This window comes from Carcharhinus amblyrhynchos, chromosome 5 (assembly GCF_965287045.1).
Source record: "Carcharhinus amblyrhynchos chromosome 5, sCarAmb.v2.hapA, whole genome shotgun sequence".
Lineage (NCBI taxonomy): Eukaryota > Metazoa > Chordata > Chondrichthyes > Carcharhiniformes > Carcharhinidae > Carcharhinus > Carcharhinus amblyrhynchos.
In genome coordinates, this window is record NC_137328.1 from 81,301,820 (window position 1) to 81,325,660 (window position 23,841).

The window sequence follows — 23,841 nt, forward strand, 5'->3', positions numbered from 1 at the left end:
ACCCACTAATATAGTAAAATGTCCCAAGGCACTGTCAAGCAACACTTGACATAAAGTTATATAAGGAGATGTAAGAGCAGATAACTAAAAGTTTAGCTTTTAAGGAGAATTTTAAAGAAGAGAAAGGGAGAGATTCATGGAGGGAATTTTAGAGGTCAGGACTTCTGCAGGTGAGGGCATGGTACTAGTGGTAGAAAGCATGAAATTAGAGACATTGAAGAAGCCAGAATTGGAAAAGCACAAATATCTCTGGCTGGCAAAGGCTATAGTGATAGAGAGGGCAAGGATATGGAGGGATTGAAAACAAGGCTGAGAATTTGAGAATAGAAGCTTTGCACAAATGGGAACCAGTGTAAATCAGCAAGCACAGGTGTGATGAATCAAAGGCAGGATTATAAACCCAAGAAAAGTTTGCTAATGTAGTTACGGATCACAAGACTTGGTTTTTATAGTAAGCCATTGCCCTCTTAAGTAAGTTTAGCAAGTGAAAGAATATATCTTCCTGGTTATTTCTCCCGCCATTCAACTTTTTTTCTTTGGTTAACCTTTTACACCTGGGAATGATCATCTTTGTCAGGAACAGATAGTTTTAAGTTTGAACTTTGGGCCTGATCGCACAGCACTATGAATGTCCCCACCTTGACAGCTCAAGGATCTTACAGGCTTCCCAGGTGTGATACTTTCCTCATTATTGTTCCTTCTCCTCAATGTAAGATGCTGCAACCTGCAGCTAGGGCGACTCGCAATAGAACTTGTGGGATAAAGCTCAAAATCACATCTGTTGCCATTTCACAATGCTTATTAACCACAAAGAACCATAGGCATTTCTCTCCATTACAGAGACATAATTAGTTATAGAACTTGAGGGGAACTATTCTGAATGTGTGAGGCAAGGCGAGCAAGTAGGCCACCGTCAACTACCACAACCAATACAAAGATTGAAGCGACACACTTGATGTCATTCTGCATCACAACTACCCAGTCAATTGAGCTAACTGACAATGAGTTAATTACATTAATGTTTCGTGTTGCTCCTATTAACATATTTCGTTGGTGCTATTAAGAAATTGTCTATGCTGTTAGTAAAATTTTGAATAAGTACCACTAGGTTTGGTAGTCCTGTGCTTATGGAAATTCAGCACTTGGAGACTAGGCAAGGTAAAGCAAGAAAATGATCTAGGCATTGTAAATAGTCTTAGAGATTAAAAATTTAGGACAAATCTGCTCAATTGAGTGACTTTAAATGTCAGAAATACAAGGAACAAAGTACTGATAATTGAAAGCAAATGTAGCTGCAGGGAGATCTAGTATCATAGGGATTATTCAAATATGACTCAGCTAAATTGAAAGTGAATTTGTTAGAGATGTAAATTGCTAAATAGTGATTAAGCAATAGATTGGATATGCAGTGTTCTAGATGTAAATTATTTCATGAAGGAAAAGCAGCAACAATATGGTTGAAAATTTCAGAAAAGGCAAAAGAACGGATTAACAGCTGGGTTCCATTACAAACCTGCTGAGATTGGTAAAGGAAGGCAACGACATCATACATGCTGAGGGTGCTGCTAATAATGGTGACTTCAGACAATTGAGTATTAACTGGGAATGCACAGTGAAGGGGTGGCACTTGAATCTGACCTGGGAAGGGTAGCACAAGACTGCTTCTTGGCAGGGGTGTTGTGCCACATTTTGAGGATCAGGAGTTCCAAGGAAGCATATGGCTGTGTCATTTCTGAATCTACTATTGTGTTGTTTTCCTATGTATTAATCATGAGCCCCCAAACATCAGTAAAACTATTTTTAAGTGCTCCAGTGCCCTTGGCAGCACTAAATCCCTGCTTCATGATGCAGCAGGTCATAGACCCTGCCAGAGAAAGGTCCCATCTAGACTTGAAAACAATCAGATACTATTGATGAAAGGTATCTGACGATCATTGGATTAATGACAGGCTGTCTGACAATGCATACCAGCAAGCGCTGGGATGAAAATGCATAATTTCAATTTGGCAAATTTTGATGGAATCAGGGGTGAACTACAATAAACCAAGAATGCGTGCCTGAATAAAAGTTAAAGAAAATTGGAAAATATTTAAAACTATATTAAATGAGAAAAAAGTATGTACAAAAAATAAATAAACATCAACTAAACCAGCAGCCACTACAGTGGACAAACACAAATTAAAATGGACATCTGGAAGAGTTAAAATGTACAAGAGATGTTGGGGGAAAAAAATTTGGAGAGATATGTAGCAAAAATTGTTGAGAGCTATAAGTACAATAATAGAGGGAAGTTAAATAAAAATATAGTTTTAAAATGGCATAATTGAAAATGGAATGGCTCATATGGTTAAATAAAATAAGTTCATTTGCATTGGTCAATAAATATGACATAAATTAAGATCTGAGACTTGCAATCAAGCACAGAATATTAAATTGAACTGTAATAACTTCTATAGAATTGGGTCAATTAATATCTGAATTGAACAGTTGCAGAAATGGTGTCAATTTGTGCCAGCTTTCTACAAGTAACTTGCTAAAGTAAGCTTGAATCAAGCCATCCTACAACTGTTAGACTTCTGTGGACCTTGTCAAATGGATGCGCATTAGGGATGATCCATTTCTGTTAATGAAAATACCTTGAAGTGAAAAAATAGTTTAAGTATGCATTTTATTATTTCTAAATAATTTTTTATTGGAATGAAAACATGTAAAAGCGAAATTTTTGCTCATGAATGCAATAGATTTTGGATTGCAAGGTTTTTCTTATTATTCTCTGGATGTGGGTTGAGATGGTCACATTTGTTGCCTATTCCTAGTCCTTTGAAGGTGGTGGTGAGCCTTTCTGAACCAATGCAGCTTTTCTACTGGTGCTTCCATGATACTAATAGGCTATTCTGGATATTGCGCAAGTGATATGGAAGAATGTTACGTTCAGAAACTGCTAAAGCATTTCATTATGCCATAGTATCATGGATATTGCCTCTTGTAACACAATTTCATTTCTCTAGTGAAGACTGGCACATGTCTGGTTCTGGTTCTGAGGAGGAGGAAGATGATCGAGAGAAGAGTACTTCAGGAGACAGTGAGTCTGACTACCAGCCCAACAACAAAGTAAAAAGCAGAAAACCCCAGAACAGGTAAAAGTTAAGAGTTAGCACCCCTGATCGATAGTCAACTCCATCAGAGGCTCACTTAATTTCTCAGTCATATGGTGCTTCATTTGCTGGTCTGTGCTATTAACTGGTCTCCACTAAGATGATATTAAGGCTTGTTGAGTTAGGGAGGACAGAAATTGGAAAGGTTTCATCCTTATGCACTATTCTGTGCCCCTTGTTTTATGTAACCATATGTGAATATCGATTGAGCACAAGACTTTGCTTGGATATTATGTCCTCTGTCGTCTGGTTAACCGTCCCTTATTCTTTGTCAAGACCAATGGTTGTAAAAATTACAAATCAGCTGATATTGGGATTATTTTGAGCAAGGAACTATTACTTGCAAAAGACTAGAAGAAGAGTAGAAAACTAGTTGGATAAGTTCCATAATTAATATACTTACCGTATGATTTTCAAAGCAGATGGATGTGTATGTATATATGTAGAATATATATTGTATATTTATATATACTATTGATAGCAACAGAATGCTTTCTAGAATTTCTAGTGAGGAAATTCTCAAGAGGGGAACTCTGGCAGGCAGATGATATTGAAGAGCTGAAAGCACATCCCAAATTAGCAACATATGGAGTGACTCTGATGTAATTTGTGACGTTATTTGTAAGAACGTAGGAAATAGGAGTAAAATTTAGCATTTGGCCCTTTTGAGATTGCACTGTCATTCAATTGATGGTGGCTGGTCTTCTACCTCAACACCACCTTCCAAAATTGTCAACATCCCTTAATTCCCTTAGAATCCAAAAATCTATAAACTCTGTCTTGAATGTACTCATCAACTGAGCATCCACAGTTTCCAAAGATTTTTTCTTAGTCTTAAATGGTCAGCCCCTTATTCTGCGATTGTGACCCTGTGTTCTATATTTCACTGCCCAGAGTAATATTTTCTCAGCGTTTACCTCGTCAAACCCCTTAAGAATTTTCAATTTGATCACCTAATATTCTAAACGCCAGGGGATATAGGCCTGGTCTACTCAATCTCTCCTTACAGGACAGTTCCCTCATCCAAGGAACCAGTCTAATGAACCTTTGTTGTACTCTCTGTATGGCAAGTATATCCTACCTTTGGAAAGGAGGTAAAAATTTTTCCAGGTGTAGCCTCCTCAATGCCTGTATTATTGCAGTAACACAACTTTAGTTTATACCACAATCCCTCTTTGCAAAATATACTATGTTATTTGCCTTCCTAATTGCTTGCTGTGTTTGCAAGTTAACTTTGTGATTCGTGGCTGGGATGTGGTGGTGTAGTGGTATTGTCCAATGGTAGTGGTACTCCAGAAGCCCAGGATAATGTTCTGGAGACCAGATTTGAACTCCACCATGACAGATGGTGGGATGGATTTTAATAAAAATCTTACTAATTGTCATAAAAGCCCCGTCCTGGCCTGACCTACATGTGACTCCAGACACACACCAATGCCCTCTGAAATGGCAAGCAAGCCACTAGTTGTATCCAAACACTACACGTTGAAACATCTGGATCACACCAAGAAAGAGAGAGATGCAGGGGAACACCACCAAGCAACTCACCATCCTGATCTGGAAATGTATCGTTGTGTCTTTGCTGTCGCTGAATCAAAATTCTGGAAGTACTATACTAACTATACTAAGTATACAAAAATTCAAAACGAGACAGGTGAATGAAAGGGATCCCGAGAAATAACAATGGATGACATAATCAATGGTAATTGCTTTTTCATAAACAAGGCATGAAAAAGAACTTGCAGGGGAAATGAGAATCAGTACAAAAAACAGCATCTTATTAAGTTTCCACCCTTATTCTGGACTGCCCCCCAGGAAATAGATCCTCTCTCTGTACTTCTCTTACCATTTAGTCATCTTAAACATTTTGTTAAATCTTCAGAGCATAAGGGAATAGACTAGTTTATGCAATCTGTCATCTTAATTTAACCCTCAGCCCTGCTATTACACAGGTGAACTTGTGCTAAATTTATTCCAAGACCAAATGTCTTTCCTGATGCCCAGAGCTGAATGTATGCTATGTGTAAATTGGCTGTTGTATTTCCTGCATAAGTTTCTTACATACCTCCTTCACAGACATTTAATTGACTAAATTGCTTTGGGGCATCCTGAGATCATGAAAGGTGCTGCATATATGCAGGTTTTAAAGAACAAAGAAAAGTACAGCACAGAACAGGGCCTTCAGTCCTCCAAGCTCATGCCGATGATGATGCGCAAACTAAACAAAGCCTTCTGCCCTTACTTGGTTCATATCTCTTCCCTCCGTATTCATGTACCCATCCAGATACCTGTTAAATGTTTCTAATGTGCTTGCTTTCACCACCACCTCTGACAGCACGTTCCAGGCACCTACCACACTCTGCGTGAAAAATTTCTCCTGCACATCTCCCTCAAACTTTCCCCCTCTCACTTTGAACCTGTGCCCCCTTGTAATTGAAACTTTCACCCTGGGAACAACCCTCTGACTGTCCACTGTGCATTTTAATCAGAGCGTTATTCAACTGTATGATTTTTCACCCAGCTGTATTCCAGGCCACATGAATCTAAATTTAAACTTATAAAGTTTATTTTATTAGTGTCACAAGTAGGCTTGCGTTTACACTGCAATGAAGTTACTGTGAAAATCCCCTAATCACCACACACTGGCGCCTATTCAGGTACACTGAGGGAGAATTTGTTATGGCCAATGCACGTCTTTTGGACTTTGGGAGAAAACCAGGATACCCGGAAGAAACGCATGCAGATACTGAGAGAACATGCAAACTCTGCACCATGATCCAAGGCTGGGAATCAAACCTAGGACCCTGGCACTGTGAGGTAGCCGTGCTAACCACTGTGACATCATGCCACCCCATTTGTCACCTTTTTGTTTTTTTTGTACCTGAGAACTATTTTTTAATGGTCTCTGCACATTGTTCCTGAATTCTTCCTGCTCTTCCACGGATCATAGCTTCTAATCATTTAGCTAATCTTGGGTTCAAAATTAGGGACATTGCACTCCCCCACATTAAACTTCCAACTGCCATGATTTTGCGTACTTGCAGTCCCTTTGCAACTCTGCTTCCATCTGCCTACTGTGCCACTTGAGTTGGTCTTGTCAACAAATTTGGATAAATGGCTTTCTGTTCCTTCATTCCATTTCTTTGATAAATGGAGATACAGCACAAATTCCTAGGAGATACCACTTATTACACCCTGTCTGGATTGCAGGAATAAATCTTGAAACAGGCTACTGGTGAAAATGAAACCATCATTATGCTGTGGAATGTGGTTTTCATTAAGATGATTTAAAAAACGTTAATATTGGACTCACTTCTACATTGCCAGATCATGGGTGTAGCGTAATAACACTTAGTTGCTCAGTTCTGTTGTAGGTAAAATAACACTTCAGACTGTTAGTGAGTCAAAATACAGTGGTTTTCATTTCAAAACTCTGGGGTTTATTCCAGAATTTGGGAGAAGTAGGACTACAGACTTCTGATAGAACACAAACACAAGTGGACATTTATACATCATGAGTCTTAGTGTCGATCACGATATCAGGTTTCCCATTCCGGCCAGAACTCCAGGTCTTCCTTCCTTGGTCATGATACAGCCCTAGATTTGATCACGATTCACAGTCCAGCTGGCAGCTGCAGTCATGACACACGGTCACAATTCAAAACCTTCCTGCAGCAGTACTGGCATTCCTGTCTTTGAAGTTACTTGTGCGATCATGACTGTCCCGGCAGGACCCTTCCTGTTGAAAGCCGGTATCGCGATTTGCCATCAGCGGCTATCAAAAGCCGGTATCGTAAACTACCATCTGCTAATGATGTACAACTAACACAAGTAGGTAAGATTTGCAAAGTCTACAAAATAACAGCCACATTAAACTATCTGTCATTATAAAAATGAAAGTTAAAACATGTAAGACATGAACAAATAACTTATATTAATGCCATGATCGGTATAAGCTTGAGAAGATCAGTCATGATAAAGGGTTATGTTTGTGACATATTCTAGATACAAAATCCATTAACCATTTTCCTACTTCAGGTCTATTTACATATATTTGATTTTAATTGATTAAAGTGGTGATAATTTCATTAATGTTCTATTAGTGTTTAGTAATGTTTAATGTGTCCGGTGTTTTAAGAGAGATGGCTTAGTGAGGAATGCTAATGCTTAAAGTGGTGCTGAATCCTATAGAGCAGAAATGTCCCAACTTTAATATCCAGTTTGTATTTAGTTTATCTGAAACACGATCCCAGGAGCTGCAGATTTTGCTGAGAACTTCAGCAAAGGGAAATCCAACTCACTTGGGCTGATCAAAATGTAGGTCACCAAAATAGTGTTGAGCCACAGACATTGTGGGATCTAAATCTGAACAGCAAAAGGTTTTTATGCCAAGTTCTCAGTTATCGGGGTTTGCAGCATAGAAGCTGGCCCTTTGAACAAAGAACAGTACAGCACAGGAAACAAGCCCTTCGACCCTCCAAGCCCATGCTGCTCATTGGTCCAACTAGACCATTCATTTGTAAACCTCCATTCCCAGTCTGCTCATGTGACTATCCAGGTAGGTCTTAAACGATGCCAGTGTGTCTGCCTCCACCACCCTACTTGGCAGTGTATTCTAGGCCCCCACCACCCTCTGTGTAAAAAAAAAAGTCCCTCTAATATCTGAGTTATACCTCGCCCCTCTCACCTTGAGCCAGTGACCCCTCGTGATCGTCACCTCCGACCTGGGAAAAAGCTTCCCGCTTCACCCTATCTATACCCTTCATAATTTTGCACACCTCTATTAGGTCTCCCCTCATTCTCCATCTTTCCAGGAAGAACAACCCCAGTTCACCCAATCTCTCCTCATAGCTAAGACCCTCCATACCAGGCAACATCCTGGTAAACCTCCTGTGCACTCTCTCTAAAGCCTCCACATCCTTTTGGTAGTGCGGCGACCAGCACTGGACGCAGTACTCCAAATGTGGCCTAAACAGCGTGCTATACAGCTGCAACATCAGACTCCAGCTTTTATACTCTATACCCTGTCCTATAAAGGCAAGCATACCATATGCCTTCTTCACCACCTTCTCCACCTGTGCTGCCACCTTCAAGGATTTGTGGACTTGCACACCTAGGTTCCTCTATGTTTCTATACTCTTGATGGTTCTCCTAGGTCCCCCTGTGTTTCTATACTCTTGATGGTTCTTTGGCCTAACTTGTCCATGCTGCCCCTTTTTTTAACCACTAAGCTTGTCCCAATTGCCTGCATTTGGCCTATATCCTTCAATTTTGTATCCATTTGACTATCTCACTTTGGATCCCATGAGATTTAACCTTATGCAACAAACTACCATGCGGTACCTTGTCAAAGGCCCCTTCAAAAAAACTCAGTCAAATTTGTGAGACGTGATTTTCCACTCAAAGCCGTGCTGACTGTCCCTAATCAGTTTTTGCCTCTCTTAATGCCTGCAGATCCTGTCTCTCACGAATATCTTCTAACATACCCACTACAGATGTTAAGCTCACCAGCCTGTAGTCCCCAGGTTTTTCCTGCAGCCCTTCTTAAACAAAGGTACAACATTTACCACCCACCAATCTTCAGGCATCTCACCAATGGCTGTCGATAATTCAAATATTTCTGCCAGGAGACCTGCAATTTCCTCCCAAGCCTCCGACAACATCCTGGAATACATTTCATCAGGTCTCGGGGATTTATCCACCTTGATGCACTTTAAGACTTCCAGCACCAGCACCTCTAAGTATGCTCCTCAAGTCATCAACATTTATTTCCCCAAGTTCCGTAACATCCATGCCATTCTCAACAGTAAATACTGATGAGAAATATTCATTTAGGATCTCACTCCTTGATTGTGGATCCACACATAGATGACCTTGTTGATCTTTTAAGAGTCTTGCGACATGAGGTTAAAGTTCAACTGGTTTATTTGGAATCACAAGCTTTCACGTGAGTGAGAAAGAAGCAGTGCTCTGAAAGCTTGTGATTCCAAATAAACCTGTTGAACTTTAGCCTGGTGTCGTGAGACTTCTTACTGTGCCTACCCCTGTCCAATGCTGGCATCTCCACATCATGCATTCTTAAGAGGCCCTACTTTCTCTCTAGTTACTCTTTTACCCTTTGTGTATTTGTTGAAGCTCTTTGGATTCTCCTTTTGCCTTGTCTGCCAAAGCAATTTTGTGTCCCTTTTTGTCCTTCTGATTTATCTCTCAACTCTCCTCCGACACACTGTTATACTCTTCAAGGGCTCCACTTGATCCTAGCTGTCCGTGCATGTCATGCGCCTCCTTCTTCTTGACCAGGGTCTCAATATCCGAGTCGTCCAGTGTTCCCTACTTCTACCAGCCTTGTCCTTCACTCTGAAAGGAATGTGCTTACCCTGAACCCTGGTTAACACACTTTTTTGAAAGCCTTCACTTACCAGTTGCCCCATTGCCTACCAACAGACTTCCCCAGTCAACTTTTGAAAGTTCCTGTCTAATACCATCAAAATTGGCCTTGCCCCAATTTAGAACTTTAACTTTTGAACCAGATCTATTATTCTTCGTAGCTACCTTAAAACTAATAGAATTTTGGTCACTGGTCCCAAACGCTTCTGACACCTGCCCTTCCTTATTTCTCAAGAGGCGGTCAAGTCTTGCCCCTCACTTGTTGGGCCATCCACATACTGAATGAGAAATTCTTCCTGAATACGCCATGACGATTCACCTTAGACAACGAAACAATAGTTTGTGTAGAATCGGACTGAAGGATTAAAGGGACTCAACAAATTTCTCTTCATCCAAGTCTCTAAAACTATTGCTGTCCCAGTCAATGTTGGGAAAGTTAACATCCCCTATTATTACCACCCTATTTTTCTTGGCGCTATCTGTAACCTCCTTACGTATTTGCTCCTCAATTTCCTGCTGACTATTTGGGGGCCTATATTGTACTCCTATTAAAGTGATTTTCCCCCTTTTTTCAGTTCTACCCATATAGACTCAATGGGTGAACCCTCGGATGTATCCCCTCTCAGTATTGCTGTGATGTTCTTCCTAATCAAAAGTGTAACTCCCCCTCCTGTCCTACCTTTCCTATAGCACCTGTACCCTGGAACATTGAACTGCCAGTCCTGTCCCTCCCTTAGCCATATTTCATAATATCTAAAATATCTCGACTGCCGCGTAACCATATCTGTTCTAAATACAAGTGACCTCATCTGCATCTGTTGCTCTTTGAGACTCAATCTTTACCTCCTTATATTTCAAGGGAAAAATATTCTTCGGTGTTTTCTCTTCTCTTTCATTCTGACTCCTCTAAGGAAGAAGACTCATCTCCCTCATAAACTTCCCTTTCCTGCCTTGCCCATACCTGTTCTGTTTATTCCAGAACAAAGTACGTTCTGGGAATGGATATTGACGGAGCTTTATTATGCTTCAGGATCATGTTCTTGTCTGCTAGTTTCTGACACTTTCGTTTTTCCTCCTTCAGCGAGGCACATACTGCAGCTAATTGATCCAGGAGTCCCTTTAATCCTTCAGTCTGATTCTGCACAACCTATTGTTTTGCTGTCTAAGGTGAATCGTCATGGCGAGGGACCAGCGAACACGGTCTTTGCTGGGCAATCTCTTAGCTTTCCTCCATGTTTGCTTAATATCATTGAAGGCCCACTGTCCCTTGGGAGTTCCAAACTTCTGTTCAATTTTAGCAAACATTTTTGGTTAATCAAAATGCTGTTCTACAAACCCTTTCAATTGATGCATCATTTCTTCCTCTGTTAATTTATTACTCTTTCCTACCATCTTTAACTCCAAGTATAGGGGTCTCGAGCCGATAGGGGTTAATAACGACTGTGGGCTATCCTTTAGCTAAAAGAATACACTCAGTGTGCGGCCTTGAACTGAAATCTTTGGACAAGATGTTCGGAGAATATAGAATCACAGCTGATTTAGAATTGCGTAAGGGAGAAGAACCCGTTGCTAAGAGGTGTTCTTCCCTCTTGGCACTGAAGGGTCTGTGGGTGCTCTTCAAGTTGAGATCCGATCGGTGACCCTGTTTCTGATGCCGGAATTGTTAGATTCAAGAATTCACTGACACCTCGTAGGTCTTGGACAAGTAAAGTTTATTTATTTATTAGTCACAAGTATCTTGCATCAACACTGCAATGAAGTTACTGTAAAAATCCCCTAGTTTATTAGGAGTTCATTCAAGATGCACAACAGCTTCTCATCCTTGCTTGCCCTTTCCCTCTCACAAGATGTCTCTCTCTATTGTTCTAACACAGTATTATGATTCATTACTCCAGAGAACATCCATTTACATTCATTGGTTAATTAAACACATCACATAAGGTGGTCAGCACTGATTAGTCCAGATCATGCTTGGTGCTCAAGTTCGTGGTCTTCTGCCAAGGTTTGCTAAAACACACAGTACATGACAAGCAAAGCAGCATATGTAACATTGTAATATGATGAGCTTTTTTTTGTTTTTATTCCAATTCAATCCAATCAAGTCCAATTCAGAGTCTCAACAAGTTGAAACATTCCCGATCCAAGCTGACAAGACGAAGCTCTCACCTCTGTGTTGGGCTTGATCTACATGATCCAAGCTGATTGGAGTAGACATAGCTCCTCCTCCAAGGCTTGATCTCATTTGCATCTTAGCTGAAAGGCCAAGATGCCGCTTTTAAAAATTGCTTCAGATGAAGCTGAAATGTAACCTAATGACTTCAACCAAGTGCAGCACGTTCACACTACACTTGATCCCAGCCAAAAGGCCGAAAAGCGAAGTATGGAAAGTTTGGACTATTGACAGAGTCAATCTTCCTACAGTGTATCAACATTATTGCTCAAGAGCCTATTCCAGTCTTTTTGAGATGTCAGGAAATTTACAATTGTATTTTTCATAATTAAAGGATTAAGACGAAAAAAGTGAAGAAAGGAAAGGGACTGAAGAGACCAACTGAATCATCAGATGATGACGATGAAGAACATGATAAGAGGGGCTCTCGTCGGCAGGCAACAGTTAATGTCAGCTACAAGGAAGATGAGGATGCTAAAACCGATTCTGATGATTTACTTGAAATTTGCGGGGAGGATCTCCCTCCTCCCCCTGAGGAAGAAGAAGAATTTGAAACATTAGAAAGAGTAATGGAATCACGAGTAGGACGGAAAGGAGGTATTTTCTAAACCTTTAAAGGAGTATTAAAATGCTATAAATAATGGTATAGTATTGGCTTGAATGCTAATGAAATAATTTTGTTTATTTAGATATAATTTAACCATCTTGTGCATTGCCCGATGAATGTAGCCGTACTAATTACCCTCCTTTCTAATGTTCAGATTAGATTTCCACAATAATAAAACAGATTTATGTTCTATTACAACATGAATTGAAAGCCTCACTCTACTTATTTTAGTAAGACAATGGAATTGTGAAACAAGAGCAAGGAGGTTATCAGTTCTGTTTGATTTTTATCCAGTTGTTCAGTGATGCGACCCTGGATATATGGATTAATATTCGTTTCCCTATCTGGCAGGTAGTGATTCCTCGTTGTTACTGTCCTACGGGCAGTTGGCATCCCCAAGATTTTGGCCAAAGCCGCGATTATCATAGAATCACTGCAGTGCAGAAGGCGACCATTTGGCCCATCAAGTCTGTACTGGCAACAGTTCTACCCAGGCTCTATACCCGTAATCCCATGTATTTACCCTACTGATCCCCCTGACACGGGTCAATTTAACATGGCCAGTCAACCTAACCTGCGTATCTTTGGACTGTGGGAGGAAACCAGAGCACCTGAAGGAAACCCATGCAGACACAGGGAGAACGTGCAAACTCCACACAGGCAGTCATCCAAGGTCAGAATTGAACCCCGGTCCCTGGTGCTGTGAGGCAGCTGTGCTGCCCTGTGTGAGTGAGCCTTGTCAGTACTTACGTCACGAATAGGAGATGGGCACAGCGAGCATAGCACACCTAAACTTAAGGTCCACATGCAGGCAGATTCCAGCAGAGGCTATTGGTCAGGGAGGATTCTGTTTTGATTTGGATGATTTGTATAGAATTCAACTGAATTTTAAAGTGCTTCAGAACTTGACAGTTCTTTTCTTTGCAAACTAAATTACATTTTAGTTTGAAGTGTTTCTTTTTTTTTGTGTAGCAACTGGTGCGGCCACCACTACCTATGCAGTAGAGGCTGAGGGTAATCCCAATGCTGGGTTTGACTCCTTGAGAGAGGTAGGAGAACGGCAATATCTGATTAAATGGAAGGGCTGGTCCCATCTCCACAACACCTGGGAAAGTGAAGAAACACTTCTGCAGCAGAATACAAAAGGAATGAAGAAATTAGAGAACTACAAGAAAAAGGAGGAGGAAACCAAACGATGGTATGTTATGCAGAATTAGTCATTCCTTACGCACACGCTGATTTTTTTTAATTGCATTTATTCTTTTGCAACTGTATGTTACTCATTTCTTGATGAAATTTGTTGTTGTAGCCCCAAAATTATTTTTCTACGTGGTAATGTGAAATGGGAACAAAGATGTCAATAATTTCTTCACCTGTTGTCCAATGGTACAGAACTATCTTTTTGAAGAATTACAGTAGTTTACCTCTAGGCTCCCTGAAGTATAAGAAGTTTAATGGTATTGTCACTGGGCAAGTAATCCAGAGACCCGGGGTTGAATATAGGATAGAGGTGGAGAGACTCTTCCCGCCCAGAAAGGACAGTAGAACTAGGGGGCACAGCCTCAAGATTAAAGGGGGGGTGGTTTAGAACGGAGTTGAGGAGGAACTTCTTCACTCAAAGGGTGGTGAATCTCTGGAATTCTCTGCCCATTGAGGTGGTGGAGGCTACCTCACTAAATATTTTTAAGATGCGGGTTGATGGGTTTTTGATAAGAGAGGGGATTAAGGGTTATGGGGAGAGGGCGGGAATGTGGAACTGAGCCACGACAGATCAGCCATGATCTTATTGAATGGCGGGGCAGGCTCGAAGGGCTAGATGGCCTACTCCTGCTCCTATTTCTTATGTTCTTATGGCAAGTTGGGAAATTTGGAATCTAGAATTAGGATACTAATACTAGGAATCTAGAATTAGGATACTAATGATGGAAAAACCCATCTGGTTACTGATGTCTGTAGGGAGGGAAGTTTACTGTCCTCATCTGGTCTGATGTGGTTGACTCTTAAATGCCGTCTAGCAAAATATTAAAAAGTTGCAGAAGAGTGAAATCAGACGAACTACCTGGCATCGACCCAGGCACTGAAAATGACAATGGCAAACCCTGATGACTTGTCCTCCTTGCATCTGGGGATTAATGGCAAATTTGTGAGAGGTGTCTCAGGTTTGATGTGATCATATTCATGGAATCAAAATCATGTGGGTTAGGTTGATTGGCCATGCTAAATTGCCACTTAATGTCGGATTAGCAACATAAATTCATGGGGTTACAGGGATAGGGCCTGGATAGAATTATTGTCAGTGCAACCTTGATGGGCCGAATGGTCTCTTTCTGCATTGTAGGAATTCTATGATTCTGTGTCCAACAACACTATTCCTGGCCAGCAGAGATGGCAGCACAGTAGTATACAATTGACAGAGAGCTTTCCTGGGAGTCCACAACATCGACTCCAGACTCCATGCAGTCTTGTGGCATCAGGTCAAACATGTGCAAGGAAGCCTCCTGCTAATTACCATGATTTACTCCACTGATATCAGAAACTGCTGAAAGCACTGGATACTGCATAGACTATGGATCCTGACAACATTCTGATCATAATACTGAAGGTTTACACTCCAGAACTTGCCAGGCTGTTCCTTTACAGCTACAACACTGCCATCTCCCCGGCAATGTGTAAATTTGCCATGTATATCCTGTATATAAAAGCAGGACAAATATGACCTGGTCAATTAACGCCCATCAGTCCCCTCTTGATCGTCAGTAAAGTGATGGAAGGGGCCATCAGCAGGGCTATCAAATGGCACTTGCTTAGTAATCACCTTTTCACGGACGCTCATTTTGGGTTCCACCAGGGCCACTCAACTCCTGACTTGGTTCAAACACAGACAAAAGAGCTGAACTCCAGAGATAGAGTGGGAGTGACATCAAGGTAGCATTAACTGAATGTGGCATCCAAGACATCACTACTGGAATACCTCAGTGTAGTGTTCTAGGCTCAACCATCTTCAGCTGCTTCATCAATTACCTTCCTTCCATTATTAGGTCTGAAGTGGTGGTGATTGCACTATGTTCAGCATCATTCACGACTCCTCAGATACTGAAGCAATCCCTGTCTAAGTGCAGCGAGATTAGACAAAATTCAGGCTTGGGGTGGCACGGTAGCATAGTGGTTAGCGCTGCTGCTTCACAGCTCCAGGGACCTGGGTTCGATTCCTGGCTTGGGTCACTGTCTGTGTGGAGTTTGCACATTCTCCTCGTGTCAGCGTGGGTTTCCTCCCACAGTTCAAAGATGTGAGAGTTAGGTTGATTGACCATGCCAACATTGCCCCTTCATATCCTGAGATGCATAGGTTAGAAGGATTAGTGGGTAAATATGTAGGGATTTGGGGGTGGGATTATGGTCAGTGCAGACTCAATGGGCAAAATGGCCTCTTTCTGCACTGTAGGGTTTCTGTGATTCTAAATGCCAATGTAACATTTGTGTCACAAGTGCCAGGCAATGATCATCTCTCAGAAAGGGAGAATCTAACCCATGATGTTCAATGGGATTGCCATTGCTGAAAATCCCACTATTGACATCATCAGGGTTACCATTGACCAGAAACTGAATTGAACCAACGATATAAATGTGGTGGTACAAGCGTAGGCTAGAGGCTAGGAATTCTGCAGCATGTAACTCACCACCTGACTGCCTCAATGTCTGACCATCATGTACAAGGAACAAGTTTTTTTTAGGTTTTGTTTAAAGTTATTTATCAGTGTCACAAGTAGTCACTGCAGTAAAGTTACTGTGAAAATCCTCTAGTCGCCACAGTCTGGTGCCTGTTGGGGTTCACTGAGGGAGAATTTAGCATGTCCAGTGCAGCCAACCAGCGTGTCATTTGGATTGTGGGAGGGATCCCCTGCAGACACAGGGAGAATGTGCAGACTCTGCACAGACATTGTCTTGAGCCAGGAGTCGAACGCGGGTCCCTAGCACTGAGTGTCAGCAGTGCTAATCACTGTGCCAGTGTGCTGTCCTCAAGTCAGGACTGTGATCAAATACTCTAGACTTGCTTGGATGAATGCAGCTCCAACAACATTCAAAAAGCTGAACTCCATTCAGGACAAAGCATCCCGCTTGATTTGCACTCTCCAGAAACATTCAATCCCTTCACCATTGACACACCGCAGCAGCAATGTGTACTGTCTGTAATGTTCACTGCAGGAACTCACCAAATTTCCTGACGCAGCGCCTCCCACACCCAAGACCATTACCATCTGGAAGGACAAGTGCAGCAAATACATGGGAACGTCCCTCACTGTCCTGACTTGGAAATATATCACCGTTTCTTCAATGTTGTGGGGTAAAAATTCTGCAAGTCTACCCCTAACAGCACTGTGGGTGTACCTATACCGATTGCAGCGCTTCAAGGAAACTACTCCCCACCACCACCACCACAGGGGCAATTTGGCATGGGCACAAAATGCTAGCTTAGCCAGTGAGGCCCATGCCCAATGACTTGAAATGTTTATGAACTGAATTGGGAAAAACCTGAGTTTTTTAGGTATAATTTTCAGCACTTGGCAAATTGCTCTGTTTAACATAGCAAGACCACTTGACAGTTAATTTTGATGGCTTTTATTTTGGGGTATGTAATTGAAACATGGCATTATTATGCAACGAGCCAATTGTTCAGTACATGACTGCAGGAAAAATCTTCAGGATATATACTAGCTTCTTCCAGTGATGACTGGATCTGCCTTGGGAGGGGATATTTAACTTAAAACTTCACATTACTGGCATCTTAATTAAGAGCAGTATTGATATCAACCATAGGAATACAATGGAAATGTCAGGAAATATTTCGGGAGGGGTAAAGATTATGGTAATTATTTTCAACCAAAGGCTTGATTAATTTATCTCCAAATCATTTGTAATGATTTTGATTCCCTGTTAATGGACATATTTTCTTGAAAACTTTTAAAATTAACTTTCTAGGTTGAAAATGGCATCTCCTGAAGATATAGAATATTTCAACTGTCAACAGGAGTTGGTGGATGATTTGCACAGGCAATACCAATTTGTGGAGCGAATAATTGGTAAGAATTCATACACAAGCATGATTAAACTTCAGGATATAAGTATGACTATATTGTTTCACCTTTTCTGATCTGCTTGTATGACTTAATTCAGTAATATAAGAACATAAGAAATAGGAGCAGGAGTAGGCCATCTAGCCCTTCGAGCCTGCCCCGCCATTCAATAAGATCATGGCTGATCTGTCGTGGCTCAGTTCCACTTTCCCGCCCTCTCCCCATAACCCTTAATCCCCTCTCTTATCAAGAACCCATCAACCCGCTTCTTAAAAATATTTAGCGAGGCAGCCTCCACCACTTCAACGGGCAGAGAATTCCAGAGATTCACCACCCTTTGAGTGAAGAAGTTCCTCCTCAACTCCGTTCTAAACCGCCTCCCCTTTATCTTGAGGCTGTGCCCCCTAGTCCTACTGTCTTTTTTGAGCGGGAAGAGTCTCTCCACCTCTATCCTATCCATCCCATTCATCATCTTATACGTCTCAATGAGATCTCCCCTCATTCTTCTAAACTCTAACGAGTACAAGCCTAGTTTATTCAGCCTCTCCTCATAGCTCAATCCCCTCAACTCCGGTATCAGCCTAGTAAACCTCCTCTGCACTCCCTCCAGGGCCAAAATATCCTTGCGCAGGTGCGACGCCCAAAACTGCACACAGTACTCCAGCTGCGGCCTCACCAATGCCCTATACAGCTGCAGCAAGACCTCCCTACTTTTATATTCAATCCCCCTCGCTATGAAGGCCAGCATCCCATTCGCCTTCCTGACCACCTGCTGCACCTGCAAGCTGGGTTTTTGCGACTCATGCACAAGGACCCCGAGGTCCCTCTGCACCGTCGCCTGCTGCAGTTTTTCGCCACGTAAGTAATAGTCCTTCCTACCATTCTTCCTACCAAAGTGGACCACCTCACACTCACCTCTGGTTATGGATTCGAACCACAGTTAGACCTCAGCATATAAATATTATCTGACACTTTGTTGCAGGACCACAGGAGTGCTGCATGGTTGAAGTAGTGTACTTCAATTAGACATTGACTTGAGAACCTGACTCTCAGTTCTGGTGGTTTGAAGTGGATGTTAAAGATCTTGGTGCACTATTTGGAAGTGAATGAGTGAGTTCACTTGCTGTCCCCAATATTCCTCCTGCAGCCATCATCGCAAAAGATTATCTGATAATTTTTGCACTGCTCATGGTATTTTATTGTAGACAGACTAGTTGTTCACTCTTTGCGCTGTCAATGTTGATTGCGTTTCAGAAGGTAATTCTTTGGATCTAGAATTCTTTGGTGTACTCTGATGTGAAATGTTGTAAAATACCTGTTAATTTGTTTGTGTGCTTTGTTCCACTGAGATATTGACAAAAAGTAGGGGATTTGACAGGAAGGAAAAAGGACTGTAACAGTCTTCAGAAGATCACAGAATGATCAAAAAGCAGATGCAATTTAATTTAAAGTGTAAGAAAATACAATGTGGAAGAAAAAACAAAGATGCTGAGGTCACTTCATTAAAGAGACCTTAGAAAATGAGAACAGTACATAAAGCTTGGTTTTAATCCCTCATACTCGACAAAGAGAGGGAAAATCAGTTGTCAGGAATACAATATCAACAAGGTGATAGCTTACTTATTAGTGTTGCAATTAGGCTTACATCAACACTGCAATGAAGTTATTGTGAAAATCCCCTAGTCGCCACAATCCAGTGCCTATTTGGTACACTGAGAGAGTTTAGCAGGGCCAGTGCACCTAACAACACGTCTTTCGGACTGTGGGAGGAAACTGGAGCGCCCAGAGGAAATCCACACAGGTACAGGGAGAATGTGCAAACTCTGCACAGTGACCCAAGCTGGAATCAAACCCAGGTCCCTAGTGCTGAGAGGCAGCAGTGCTAACCCCATAAACCTTGATTCTCTGGGAATCGACCCGTGCCGTGGAGATGAAAGACATTCTGGTTAGGTGCATTGGCCACGCTAAATTCTTCCTCAGTGTACCTGAACAGGTTCTAGAGTGTGTGGACTAGGGGATTTTCACAGTAACTTCATCGCGGTGTTAATGTAAGCCTACTTGTGACACTACTAAAGTAAATTTTAAAAATTTATCTACTAGACCACCAGATAAGATACTTGATGAAATAATTTACCATCTCTAAGCAGCATTTAGTTATCATAAATTTGTAAATAATACATGGTGCTTGTAAAGAATTTCTTGTTGAATTTCTTCTTGCTTTCAGTGCTGGTGCTAAAAGCCAGCACATCAGAGTTAGCTAAACCTCCAGTCAAACTGTTCCAGTAGAAGTATGACTCTGGCATTCACATAACAATGTTATTTCATTAGGTATCTTACCTGGTGGTCTTTGGTTAAAGTTTCAAAGTTTACTTTATTAGTGTCACAAATAGGCTTACGTTACCACTACTACGAAGTTACTTTGAAAATCCCCTATTCGCTACACTCTGGCGCGTGTTCGGGTACACTGAGGGAGAATTTAGTATTGCCAATGCACTTAACTAGCACATCATTTGGGTGCTCTCACCACCTCTTAACGACTCAAGAACAACTTCTTCCCTGTTGCCATCAGACTTTTGAATGGACCTACCTTGCATTAAGTTGATCTTTCTCTACACCCTAGCTAGGACTGTAACACTACATTCTGCACACTCTTGTTTCTATATGAATGGTATGCTTTGTCTGTATAGCGCACAAGAAACAATACTTTTCACTGTAAGTTAATACATATGACAATAATGAATCAAATCCAAAAACTCACCATGTTCACATCTAATTTCCATCAAATACTCTGCACAGCATGCAAAGCCCTTGACCAGGCAGGTGAGCGCACCTCACTGATATTGCCTGTCTGGTGGAGTTTTTCAGAATCCCCCCACCTCCCACCCCCGGTACCAGTGGTGGCCTGGTAGCAAACTCTCTATGCCCCATGTTAACTGGCTTCTTGTCATTCTTGTTAGGTTTTGGCCAGGACTATATTAAGCAGCCCAGGAGTTAAAATGGCCCTTGCCTCGTGCAAGGTGAAATGAGTCTGCTCATCCTTCTGGCCTCGTGCTTGTTTCTCGCTCTAGTTAAAATTAAACCCAAGGCTCCAATTCCTTCGTAGTGCAGGTGGAGAAAGCAATGAAATAGATTCATGACATGTTGGGTTTTGCAGATGAGTAATCAGAATACTTAGCAAAGACTTAAAGATAAATTAGAGCAAAGTTTTGTTTGATCTAGATGTTCCGGTTTGGAACCTAATTATAGAAGGGATATTAAGACTATAGAGAATATACATTCACAAAGAGGAAATATGCCAAATAAAGGAACTATTTCCACTGGAGCAGAGAAGGGCAAAAGTGGATTTAATACAAATTTAATATGAGGGTATTGGATATTTATTACTTGTTGAGTTTTAAAAATATGGAATGCTTTTCCACCCAGCCTAGTTGAAGAAGACTATTGCAATACAAAGAATAGGTAGCTATGTGGATAAAACAAGATGGTAATTCTCCTTTTAGATTGCTTCAGTGAAGAGCTGGCATGTAAACAATGGGGTGAATGATTCCTTTCGCTGATGTAACCATTTATGGTTATAATTGTGTATTGGTGGCTGGCTATCTGTAATTTAATTCATATGTATATCCTTTAGTTAACGTAAGATTTAGAATGAGATTTTGTGATCAGCTGGAATATTTTACTGAATATAGCTGTAGGTAATGGCTCAGGAGTCGCCACACAAATGTGGCAGCTATCCGCCTCCCGGCAATCATGAGAGTTATTTCTGGGATTTGAAGACCATCATGGCTCAAATGGCTTCCTTTGCTAGCGTATATTGTACCTTCTGATGTCCACATGGAACTGTCCCCTTTTAAGAGCACTACTAGCTCTCCCATTGACGCAGCACCTCAAAAAATGCGCACATATTTGAAATCCTGTTATCACTACTGGTACATAAGAAATAGGAGCAGGAGTAGGCCATCTAGCCCTTCGAGCCTGCCCCACCATTCAATAAGATCATGGCTGATCTGTCGTGGCTCAGTTCCACATTCCCGCCCTCTCCCCATAACCCTTAATCCCCTCTCTTATCAAAAACCCATCAACCCGCGTCTTAAAAATATTTAGCGAGGTAGCCTCCACCGCTTCAACGGGCAGAGAATTCCAGAGATTCACCACCCTTTGAGTGAAGAAGTTCCTCCTCAACTCTGTTCTAAACCACCCCCCCCCCCCTTATCTTGAGGCTGTGCCCCCTAGTCCTATTATCCTTTCTGAGCAGAAAGAGTCTATCCACCTCTATCCTATCCATCCCATTCATCATCTTATATGTCTCAATGAGATCTCCCCTCATTCTTCTAAACTCTAACGAGTACAAGCCTAGTTTATTCAGCCTCTCCTCATAGCTCAACCCCCTCAACTCCGGCATCAGCCTAGTAAACCTCCTCTGCACTCCCTCCAAGGCCAAAATATCCTTGCGTAAGTACGGCGCCCAAAACTGCACACAGTACTCCAGCTGCAGCCTCACCAATGCCCTATACAGCCGCAGCAAGACCTCCCTACTTTTATATTCAATCCCCCTCGCTATGAAGGCCAGCATCCCATTCGCCTTCCTGATCACCTGCTGCACCTGCAAGCTGGGTTTTTGCGACTCATGCACAAGGACCCCGAGGTCCCTCTGCACCGTCGCCTGCTGCAGTTTTTCGCCACGTAAGTAATAATCCTTCCTACCATTCTTCCTACCAAAGTGGACCACCTCGCACTTGCCAACATTAAATTCCATTTGCCATTTCCTGGCCCATTCGCCCAGCCTATCTAGATCCTTCTGTAGACTCTCCACACCCTCCACAATTTGCCGTTCCCCCAATCTTGGTGTCATCAGCAAATTTCGACACCCTACACTCGGTTCCCTCCTCCAGATCATCTATATAAATGGTAAAAAGCTGAGGCCCCAGCACCGACCCTTGAGGCACTCCACTAGTCACCATCTGCCAATCCGAATAGCACCCATTGACCCCCACTCTCTGCCTCCTATTTGACAACCAATCCTCTATCCACGCTAACACCCTACCCCCAACTCCCTGTCCCCTGACCTTCTGCAGTAACCTCCTGTGAGGTACCTTGTCAAACTCCTTTTGAAAATCTAGAAAGACCACATCCACCGGCTCTCCTCTATCCACCGCCCTAGACACATCCTCATAGAACTCCAGTAAATTTGTCAGACACGACTTCCCTTTAACGAAACCGTGCTGCGTCTGCTCTATCAAGCAATTCCTCTCAAGATGCCTCGCTATTTCCTCCTTGATGACGGATTCTAACATTTTACCTACAACAGACGTTAAACTAAACGGCCTATAATTCCCTGCCTTTTGCCTGGCACCCTTCTTAAACAACGGCGTAACATTAGCCACTTTCCAATCTTCCAGCACTTCCCCGGAATCCAGCGACGTCTGGAAAATAACCACCAAGGCATCCACTATCACCTCCGCCATTTCTTTCAGAACCCTCGGATGCATTCCATCCGGTCCTGGCGACTTGTCCACAATCTCACACATGCTATACTTTGCAAACTCATGACAGCCCTGTCTCTTGGTTGTGCCTCTTGTGATTGTCTGCAGACATCGCCAATCATAACTGGTAGCTGACCCGAATGATGAAGTCCCAGATTTCAGTCTTCCCTGGGAAACCTGGATAGGGAATCTCTGATCACTTGCTTCACAAGTTGAATGTAACGAACCGTTCAAACTGAGATTGTGACCACTCAGGTCAGGCCATTGACCGTATACTGCACTTCTTCCCTGAGAGATCTTTTACTGATGGCTTCATAACCTTTCACACTGCATCATCTGAAGCCATGGAATGTATTGTTAATCTTGACATTGAATTATATGTGTTTCCTCAGATATACAAATAAAAAAAAGCTATGTAGCTAGATTGAATATAAATTATGTAGGTGCAATGTAATTATACATTCTGCCCACTAAAGTTTAATGGTGTAAATCAGAATGTTTTCCTGCAATGGAGAACAAGGTAAGATTTTATTTCTCCCGATATGTGGGCAGCATTTACTGCCTACCCCGGCTTGTCTTGAGAATGCACTAGTGGTACTTTACTTGAATCACAAGTGGTGGTGGCACTTCCACAATGCTACTGGATAAAAAAGGTCCAGGATAGTAATCCATTGATGGAGGGAACAGCAATGTAAGTCTAAAATCATGATGGTATTTTACTTGGGAAGGAAATCTGGAAGTAATAATGTTCTTGCAGTATTGCTAATCTTGTGCTTCTCAACAGTAGCATTAGTGAGGAAGGTAGCCATTGTCAAAGTCTTGGTGAGGTGCATGCAGGGAATTCTGTAGATTGTTTCACTTAGCTTTTGTAGTTGATGGAGAAATTTTGAAAAGTCATTCATCAGAGTTTCTGCTCTCCTTTTGCTCTACTTAAGCTTTAGGACAGTGGTGAACCCCTGAGGATGAT

The 23,841-nt window shown here is 41.9% G+C and overlaps 1 protein-coding gene across 2 annotated transcripts in view; it reads left to right on the forward strand.

The window, feature by feature from the left end:
* chd1 (chromodomain helicase DNA binding protein 1) overlaps positions 1-23,841 on the forward strand; it is a 176,072-nt gene that overhangs the window by 82,076 nt on the left and 70,155 nt on the right. For both annotated transcript variants that reach the window (XM_080189073.1, XM_080189074.1), the window contains exons 6-9: positions 3,009-3,137; positions 12,047-12,309; positions 13,292-13,517; positions 17,297-17,397. In XM_080189073.1, coding sequence (XP_080045199.1) covers positions 3,009-3,137; positions 12,047-12,309; positions 13,292-13,517; positions 17,297-17,397 — 719 coding nt within the window. The remainder of the gene's footprint in view (positions 1-3,008; positions 3,138-12,046; positions 12,310-13,291; positions 13,518-17,296; positions 17,398-23,841) is intronic.